This window comes from Epinephelus moara, chromosome 4, assembly GCF_006386435.1.
Source record: "Epinephelus moara isolate mb chromosome 4, YSFRI_EMoa_1.0, whole genome shotgun sequence".
Classification (NCBI taxonomy): Eukaryota; Metazoa; Chordata; class Actinopteri; order Perciformes; family Serranidae; genus Epinephelus; species Epinephelus moara.
In genome coordinates, this window is record NC_065509.1 from 25,583,771 (window position 1) to 25,593,601 (window position 9,831).

The 9,831-nt window shown below is 41.0% G+C and overlaps 1 protein-coding gene across 3 annotated transcripts; it reads left to right on the top strand.

Annotated features, from left to right (window-relative positions):
- The first annotated feature begins 676 nt into the window (after positions 1–676).
- pmt (phosphoethanolamine methyltransferase) lies at positions 677–9,831 on the top strand. 3 transcript variants are annotated; one of them, XM_050041564.1, is made up of 13 exons: positions 677–813; positions 3,194–3,365; positions 5,016–5,171; positions 5,493–5,629; positions 5,832–5,983; positions 6,140–6,328; positions 6,989–7,078; positions 7,186–7,275; positions 7,679–7,801; positions 7,995–8,126; positions 9,421–9,447; positions 9,488–9,577; positions 9,680–9,831. In XM_050041564.1, the coding sequence occupies exons 2-13, from the start codon at positions 3,205–3,207 to the stop codon at positions 9,788–9,790; spliced, it is 1,458 nt and encodes a 485-aa protein (XP_049897521.1). In that variant the 5' UTR covers positions 677–813; positions 3,194–3,204; the 3' UTR covers positions 9,791–9,831. The 3 variants fall into 3 exon arrangements, with proteins under 3 accessions (XP_049897521.1, XP_049897520.1, XP_049897519.1); XM_050041563.1 differs by lacking the exon at positions 677–813 and adding an exon at positions 1,056–1,217; XM_050041562.1 differs by lacking the exon at positions 677–813 and adding an exon at positions 1,301–1,529.

A 9,831-nucleotide genomic window follows, 5' to 3' on the forward strand; every position in this document is an offset into this window, starting at 1 on the left:
TTGCAACCAGCTGAAACTTCTCTCATGTGCCAAGCATGAACTCCCGCATAGGATTCCCTAAGCTTTCATTGTTCAGGAGGTTTTTACCGGGCGCAAAATTATCCGCAGAGGTCTCCTCCTCTCTGAAACAAACAGACCAGGGGCCGCATTTGTAACCATTGTGTACCCACTTTCTAAGTATAAATTGGGTACACAATGGTTACAAATGTGTACCCACTTTCTAAGTATAAATTGGGATTCATGAAGAAGATTGGCGACTCAGATGGTAAGGTGGTGAATTAAAGACAAATTGCAGAAATCAAATGTGAGAGACATCATTATATGTATAATATATGGAGACATTGTGGTGGCTGCCACACACTTTCACTTCTCCAGTCACAACCTGCATATATGGATTGTGTAAATTAGTAAAGTCTGGAAATAAAGCCAGCGCCACCTCTCACACACATGTCCTTATTTTGAGTCCTAATCATAATACAGGACAAGGATCATTTTAACAAACTAAGATATATACATAAATGCGATAAATAAGTCAGTTGTGTTGCATTATCCTGTTTAGGTCTATTTTAAAAATGTCACTGTAACATGATAGGTTATATAGTTGAACATGTATTGTCAGGGCTGCTCAGTATTTACCGCTCTCCACCTTAACAGCACTCAGGTTTCCAGCTGCACCATGAGGCAATGTTGCGCAATCAGTGAATACCACGGGACATTTCCTGCTTGTCAGCACAACTGAGGCACGGTGAGCCGGTGAGGGGAGACTGTCGCTGGGACACACACCACTTCACCATTCAACGTAAACCAACCATCGTGAGTTTGCATCACTGACATACTGATTAATCTGGTGGCTGACAACACTCTCAGGGCTTTAAATGGGGTTTATGATGTGTACACGCTGTCAGGGGAACCACGTCTATAAAGGTGCCTCTGATAGTGCGCAGACCCTTGTTCCTATTTCATTATTCAGGAGCACTCCCCTCCCCTCCCCTCATCTCGTGTGGGCACATCCTAATGGTCAGTTTTCCACCTGGCGACCATCTCCTCCACGCGTCCCGTTATTTAAAGAGCGCACTCACACTGAAACCTGCACTCTGTCAAAGAGGTGTTACTCATAGTAACCCTCATATAATTAATCTTTAATTTCCAGACTACACTGAAATTGTTGAGTCATTTTGCAATAAGTTAAAATCAACCAAAGACCACCATGGAAAAAGGTATGAGCAGAGTAGATGTGGATTATTTTACTGAAGTGAAGACTCGTGTCTTTAAGCCTGATGCCACTGATGTTTGGACTTTGTTGGAGCAGCCACACGTTGTTTTGTGCACATTGTTCACTCAGCTGGTGGAAGTAATCCCACTGTGAACACTGGGCAGGAATGTGTCAGTGGTTTGACTGATTTTTCAGCTGTCAGTTGATCACTGTAGCATGTTAACCTGCAGTTATTCTAGTGTTTAGTGTGTAACCGGGCAGCGGACTATGAAGACATATTTACCTCAGTTATCATCTTTTTACTGGAGGATTGGAGGTTAGTGACCACAATATGCGGTGCTGCTGGTAGCTAAGCAAAAGCATGATTTATGGGGTGTCTTTGATTGTAGATCAATAGAAGAGCAGAGAAAGTTAAGAGGAGAAAAAAGTTGTGTTTTTAAGTTAAATAATGCTGTAATTTTTTGTTGTTGCTGCTTTTAATATCAGGCTATAGTGACCACAGTTTTTATTAACTGCCAGTAACTTATTGCAACATGTCCTGAAGGTTATCTGCTGGTAGATATCACCAACCAAAGGCTTTCTTTAAAGTTGATAAATTACATTTTGGGCTTTTGTTGTTGTTGTAGATGCTATATTTACAGTTACCATGTGATCAGTGGTGAAAAGTAACTAAGTATGTTTACTCAGGTACTGTACCTAGGTACAAATCTGAGGCACTTGTACTTGAGTATTTATATTTTCTGCTACTTCATTCTTCTGCTCCACATCTCAGAGGGAAATATGACACTTTTTACTCAGCTACGTTTGTCTGACAGCTTTTGTTACTTTTCATATTAATAATATAAAATATAATCAACAAATAGACTATGATGTAATTTGTAGTGCAAGATGAAACTTTATTGATCATCAGGGGAGAAATTCAGAAACTGCCGAGCAGTATATGAAGTAATTAAAACGATCTTCACCTTGACCAGAAGCAATAATAATAATGATAATGATAATAATATGCAATATTAGTACTTTTACTTCCAGTACTTTAAGTTAATTCTGATGCTACTACTTTTGCGCTTAACTTAAGTACAATTTTGAGTGCTAAATGTCTCCCTGTAAACTTTTTACACTGTGGTATCACTATGTCTCCTTAAGTTCAAGATCAGTGTTTTGTTTACCACAGCTCATTATGCATAGCATCTTTTTCACTAAGCTAGTAAAACCTGTTGTGTCACAAATGTAAATACTGCACAGCCTCCGGCCTCCTCCAAAAGCTGCAAAACATCTGAGATATAGAGCAATCTGAATTCTGGGGAAATCTACTCAGCATTTTAACTGTAGTTGTGCCACATCAGTGAATGTTGTAATCAGCTTTGACTAATGGTTAATCTGTCTGTGAGAATTTTAGGTCAAAAGTTATGTATGAACACACATCTCTGTAAATGTCACTTTTAAATTTAATTAATGTGTATGTGTAAATATGGAAAATAAGTTGACTCTGTTTCGTCTTTAAAAAACTGTTTGGTTGCATATTTTATGTCAGATATAAGTGATGAGATGAGCATATTGAATGCTTGTTTTTGTTTTTTGGACAGTGTTATAGATGATTGAAAGGCAGGGGTACTTGAACTTTGCCACATATTCTAGATGCAGTAGTCGTCCTGTTCCTTTTTGTTCGAACAAGCGGTATAAGAGTTATACACAACTGGCTGTTTTTGATTGTCAAGTTTTTATGCTGTTGTGTTTTTAGTCTGTTTGTTCTTACGTGAAACTTTTACATGGCTGTCTTGGCCAGGGCTCCCTTGCAAAAGAGATATTCAACCTCAATGGGAATATTCCTGCTTAAAAAAAAGAGATTTCATAAAGTAATAAAGTAAAAGGAATCGTCTTCTTAGTCATCATCCCTCTGTAATAACAAATATTGTTATAGTTTATTTGTGTCTCACAGTACTTTTGCCGATCTAATCTGGACACTCTTGTGCTTCACAGCTCGCACCAACATGACAGAGTTTTGGAAGGAGCACTCCAAGGCCGCCACAGTGGAGGAGATGATGCTGGACTCTCGTGCCAAGGAGCTGACCCGACACGAGCTGCCCGAGATCCTGTCCATGCTGCCCTGCCTGGATGGAGCCAGAGTGCTGGAGCTGGGAGCTGGCATCGGGTGAGCGTACAGCTGCATTAGGCTGTCTGTGGTGGTGGATATATGTGGGCAAGGCTTTTTTTAAACATATTTTTATTGTTTCTAAACTGCTATAGAGCATTACAAAAGAAAATACAGTTGAATACAAAAGCACATACCCATGTATACATATGCACAGATACACACACATAGATACCTACATACATACAGAACCTTTGAAGGAGCAGAACATAATAATCAAGGCCTGTCTTATTATGATCGGTTACACCAAGATGTATAAATACATAAGTAAATGTGACTTGACATGGAGTTATCAACAAGGCGGGGGTTTAGAGTCTAGCTTTTATATATTCCAAAAACAGATTCCAGATTCTAATGAATTTAAAAGAAGAGCCATTTAATGTGAATCTTAGTTTTTCAAGCTTGAGATGTTGCATCATTTCCCTCATCCACTGAGTCCAGCTTGGTGGATGATCTTCTGGAATTAAGTGACAAATTTTTTTTGAGTTTGGATCCTGAAAGATTCTTATTTCCTTCTACTGCTGTGCTAGCTGTCAAAGGATCTGGGTGCGTTTTCATTTTAAGAATATCCGATAGTGTTTTGGAGTTCAAATTAGGACACAGCCTGAGTGATGGTGCTAAGGATGCAGGAGACAGTCTGCGCCTGTCACAAGTGGAATCAACATCTGGGAGCATTTTAGAGTTTGACTTTTGAGAATTTAAGGCGATGCCGCACCTTAAATTGAATACGGCCATGCCGGACACAGATTGAGGTTGTGTGGTGCCCCTCGAGGGCTCTTCCCCACTGCTCCACAATCGCAGCCACCTCCAAGTCGATTTCTCTTATAGACCTCAGATATTTGAGTGATGGGTCTTGTAAAATTTGAAAAACCTGATACATAAAAGATACTGCACCCCTTTTGGAGGGCTCAGAATGAAAACAGAGACTCTATGGGTGTTTCTCCAGGCAAGCTGGGAAAAGAAGATGTATTACTTTTAATCTAACTACGATTTTGGAGGTATCTGAAGAAATGAGATTGTGTTAAAATTACATTTATTTCGCAGTTGTTAAAATGTAGGAAATATGTCATCTATGAAAAGGGTTTCCATATTTCCTGCGCCATTCCTTTTCAAAATATCAGAAGAATCATCCGTAATGGATGGGGAGTAGAGGTGGCTGGGAGAGAATTGGAAAGTCTCTATTTAATTTAGGAGCATGTAGCAGATGGCAGTTTTCCATTTCAGGTGATTAGATTATGTTGGAACATTAAAAAAAAAACAGGGTGCCCGCAGGTCCTTAGAAAGCTTTAAAATGTCTTAATACAGTTTTCTGGGTAACACATCTCATGGTACTCTGTGTTTTTTATTAACTTGTTATTTTTTCATTATTTTGTATTTGTTTCACTTGACTCATTATCTGGGTCATGTGATGGCCTCTGATTGGTTCCTGCTACTTTATAGGTGGGGCCATACCTTTGTTGTTTGTTTTAAAGCCCTTACGAAGACCTGCAGTGGTCCAAACATGTTGGCTCTTTTAAGATTTAGCCACTTCATTACAGGCTTTTTAATACCTTCTTCCTTGTTTTTATATTTTGGGAGTGCCTGGAGTGCCCTCCTGTGTATCCTAACATTTGGCTTGTTGTGAAGATTTATACTGTCGTGTCTCTACAGCCGCTTCACCAGCCACCTGGTGACGAAGGCCAGCCATGTGATGGCTGTGGACTTCATGGAGAGCTTTGTGGAGAAGAACAAGCAAGAAAACGGTCACCATAGCAACGCTACTTTCATTCAAGCTGACGTCACAAAGCTGGAAATCCCTGAAAACAGGTGTGTTAAGATATTTGTTGAGACACTTTATATCTTAAGGTTTTAGTAGAGTATTGCTACAGGGATGGCAACACTGGTTCTGTGGTCAGCCCACCACTTTGGTCCAGACTGAAAAATCTCAACAACTTTTGGATGGATTGCAAGTTGATTCAGTAACTGTCCGCAGGCGTTGAATCATACTGACTATGGTGATCCCCTGACTGTTGTTGTAGACAAACATGCGGTTGACATTTGTGGCTCTTATGGAAATGCCTCGACAAATGACGTATGAAATTTGGCATTTTATGATATTTTAAGGTATCCATTCATTGTTTCCCTCAGTATTGACTTCGTCTTCTCCAACTGGCTGCTGATGTACCTGACCGACGAGGAGCTGCAGTGTTTTCTGAAGAAGATTCTGAGCTGGCTGCGGCCCGGTGGCTTTCTTTTCTTCAGAGAGTCCTGTAACCACCGGTCAGGTACTGAGCTAACAATAAAACATCCACATCAATAATCATGATTGAAACATTGATAAAAATTGAATCTGGCTATATTAAAATAGAAACATCTGCACTGTCTCTCTCAGTTGATTATAAATTGTCAGCCACAGCAGCCAAAATCTTTCTCTTAACACAAATGATAAGGAGAATGATTCATTTTAACTCGTATATTTCTACCAAGGTGACTCCAAGAGGGATTTCAACCCCACCTGCTACCGCACTGAGGCACAATACAGCCAGCTGGTGGCATCAGTACAAGTGGAGGGGCCACAGGAGGGCCAAAACTTTGGTTACGACACTGTGTTGAAAAAGAAAGTTAAGGCCTACGTTGAGGTAGAGTCATTTAAGTCTTGCAGTGAAACTTTAAGTATAAACTAAAAAGACATAGCAGTGTATGATGTTGGAGAGAGGATGCAGAGTTAATCCTCTCCTCTCTCCTCTCCTCTCCCTGCCCCGTCTCCATCCTTTCTGTCCTCGTCCTTTTTTCAGATGAAAAACAACCCGAACCAGATCTGCTGGCTTCTAGAGAAGGTCCCCCGCTCCTCCAGCACTCAGAGCAAATTCACCAGCTTCCAGCAGTTCCTGGACAACCAGCAGTACACCAACCGTGGCATCCTGCGCTACGAGAAGATGTTCGGGGCTGGTTACGTCAGCACAGGCGGGCCCAGCACCACCAAGGTAGGAATACAGTCTGGCAAACACCAAGGCATTAGCTGGGAGGAATCAATAAATGTGTTCTGGAAGGAAAAAACAAAGCAAGTGAAGTGAAAAGCTCAGCAATAACAATTGACTTATGTCAATCATTGTTAGTATGTTGGCATTTAGCTCAGCTGTTCCTAAACACAGCCTCACAGCGTTGAAAGTGTGGCTGTAGACTCGTAAGTCCTGCTTTCAAACAAATGCCACAAATGACCTTCAGCAGCAGCAGAACCAGCCTTTATCATAGCAGCTTTATCAGAGGATACTCCTCTCCCCTCCTGCTTCCTCTGTTCCTCTTTGAAAGTTTCTGTTATCTTTTTGTTAAGGAAGCTTCATTGCTTCTCTGTTATGCACCTGCACTCCATGCCACATGAGTGAACCTGTGTCAAACAGACTTTCAGGCCTTTGTGTTTCATTCAGTGTCATTATACACATATTTCCATGATTAAGCACTGTGAGACATGACTCATATGATGTGTGTGTCATGAACAAAATAAAATAAATATTGAAATTAACTCTCAATATATTCATCCTAATCATCCCTAATACCACAACAATGACGATACTGAACGCTAAAAGACAGAAATGTGTAGGTGTATAATTTGGAACTAAAGAATGAACCTTGTTCTGTGCTGACAGGAGTTTGTGGACCTGCTGAACCTGAAGCCCGGACAGAAGGTTCTCGATGTTGGCTGCGGCATCGGTGGAGGAGATTTCTACATGGCAAAGGTACGAGCCAAAGAATCTGCCATAGTTAATGTGATACTAATGATGGTAGAGGGTTTTCTAATGATTGGAAGAACTGTGCTGATGGCAATGATTCTGTTACTTTTCAGACGTTTGGAGTGGAGGTGCTTGGCCTGGACCTGTCAGACAACATGGTGAACATCGCCATGGATAGGGCGATCGCTGAGAAGCTGCCATCAGTATGTCTTAATGTTCCTCTATGATAAATACCACAGATAATGGCTTGAATAGTCATGCTTTCCATTTTCCTCATAGCCTGACAACTACCACAGTGACTTTAGTTGTTCAACAGACTGCCATTTCTTCTATGGTAGATAGTTACTGCAAAGAACTTGTATTGGATCTCTTTGGGATAGCCACCGATAGCTACCAGGGAAAATAAACGTTCCATTCTCTTCTCATTTCGATCAAACAATAGCTGACGCTCTTTCTTTTGGGCCTTCATTTTCACAGGAGATCATACCTGGTGTCTGACAGAGTTGTATAGTGAATATGAAGCTTACCAACATTTGCTTTATAATGAAAAGTTAAAGCTAAAAACGTGTCTATTTCCACTTTGATGTTTTGTTTTGTTTTTTTCAGGTCCAGTTTGAGGTGGCTGATGCCACTAAGAGGTCATTCCCAGAAGCTTCCTTTGATGTGATCTACAGCAGAGACACAATCCTGCACATAGCTGACAAACTGGCGCTCTTCAAACGCTTCCATGTGAGCATCTTCTCATACTTTAAACAGCAGCATTAAATCATTTCTTTGATTTCAGACATTTGTAGAAATGTGGCAAATCTAACAAAACATGAAAACAACAATTTTATGTCTTATCCATATTTCTTTGGGAAACTAGTGCCTTTATGTGACTTTCTGCTCTAACTTCACTGCATTATTTTTCTTTTGTGTCCAGTCATGGTTAAAGCCAGGGGGCAAGTTGCTTATCAGTGATTACTGCTGCGGGGAGAAGCCCTGGACACCGGTGTTCGAGGCCTACGTCAAACAGAGAGGCTACATCCTCTATACACCGTCACAGTATGGCAAGGTAAATACACAGCAGAGCCTAATTATGTAATAGAATGTGTAAGGACTACACTGTCCTGTGGGAACTTCAACCCTTTAGGTCCTCTTTATCAATCAAAACATGGCAATATGGAGTCTTGCTGAGTGCACTGCAGTGTCTGTACGCACACTGTACCATCCATTATATAAACTTGTGGTGTCACACCTACAGTATGTGGACATTGATAGTCAAGTAAAAGTAATTTAAAAAAGTCAGCAAGGAGGTCTAGTTACAGTTGCAGCCATGCCAGCAGTACAAGGAGTAAAAATCTAAGTCCATCTTTGTAAATCAGTGATCACAAAAAAAATAAAAACTCGTCTCTGTTTGAGGATAGTCGGGCGTGAAGTCTCTTGTAGGTTTAATCTTGGTGTTTAGACAAAGATTAGATTAATAAACAACTTTAAGGTTACAGTTTTGCTAGCTTATCCGACAAGTGAACACTGTGCGTGTGTGATGCAGGACAAGAGGCACCACCCCTGGGTGAAACCCTGTGTGTGTAACGAGGCCTGTTGACCATATGTTTCTGCTTCCTACCACTGTGCAAAAATGAAGCCTAAATAGCCACTGCCATCTTGTTCCAGTGATGTAATTTGGAGCCAGAGTCTGCACAGTGCAGATGGTGTTCCCAACATCTGACCAGCCACAAATGGAAAATTTATGTGACGTGTACTTTGATCGTTTAGTTTGGCTCATGTCCCATCTGCCAACATGGAAGGGGGTGGGGTGTATGGGCTGTGTGTACCAACTGCCAGAGGTCATCCATCTTTACTATACAGTCTATGTAAAATAAACACACATTTTTCATTCTCTCTCTCCTTGTTTCCTGTTGCTGGACCCTCGGCTTTCTAATGAATGCATAAAAATGGCCTAAAAGAAATTAAAAGTTGTATGAGCTAAAATTCACAGTATTACAGGTATGACCTGTATTTGAATGTCTGGCCTGTGTACACAAGGAAACAAAGCCAAAATCTCAAGTTACTAAGAACTCTGCTGTTAAAGGTTACATAAACAAGCTGCTCATGTTTAAATATGTGTCTTCATACCAGACGGATTAAGACTGTTAAAGTTTTGCTGCTTTGTCGTGCCCGAAGAAGAGATGATGATGTGAAACCAGATTCACATATTGGTTAACTCCTAAAAAGTCAAAGTCTTCTGCACAGACAGCCCAAATGCACAAATGCTGTGACTGTGTGCTTTGTGGATGTGTTGCTAATGAACCATCAGCTGGTGGTGCTGTTCCCACTCCTCTTCATCCCCTCTGTCTCTTCCCCTGTAGTTCCTTGAGGAAGCAGGTTTCTGCAAGGTTCGGGCAGAAGACCGGACAGCTCAGTGGTTTCTGCAAGGTTCGGGCAGAAGACCGGACAGCTCAGTTTATCCAGGTGATAAAGACGGAGCTGCAAAGAGCTGAGACCATCAAGAATGAGTTCATTCAGGTTAGCATGCACCACCTTTCAACTTAATAACCCCAACTGAACATAAATTCCTCTTAATTCTCTGTATGACTGCTCATCATACCTGCCTCCTCTCCCCTGCAGGAATTCTCTGAAGAGGACTACTTTGCAATAGTTAATGGATGGAGAGAAAAACTGGAACGATCCAACAGCGGAGACCAACGGTGGGGACTGTTTTATGCTTCAAGGGACTGAGTGATTGCACTGAGAAAAGATAATAAAATATAAAAAAGGGG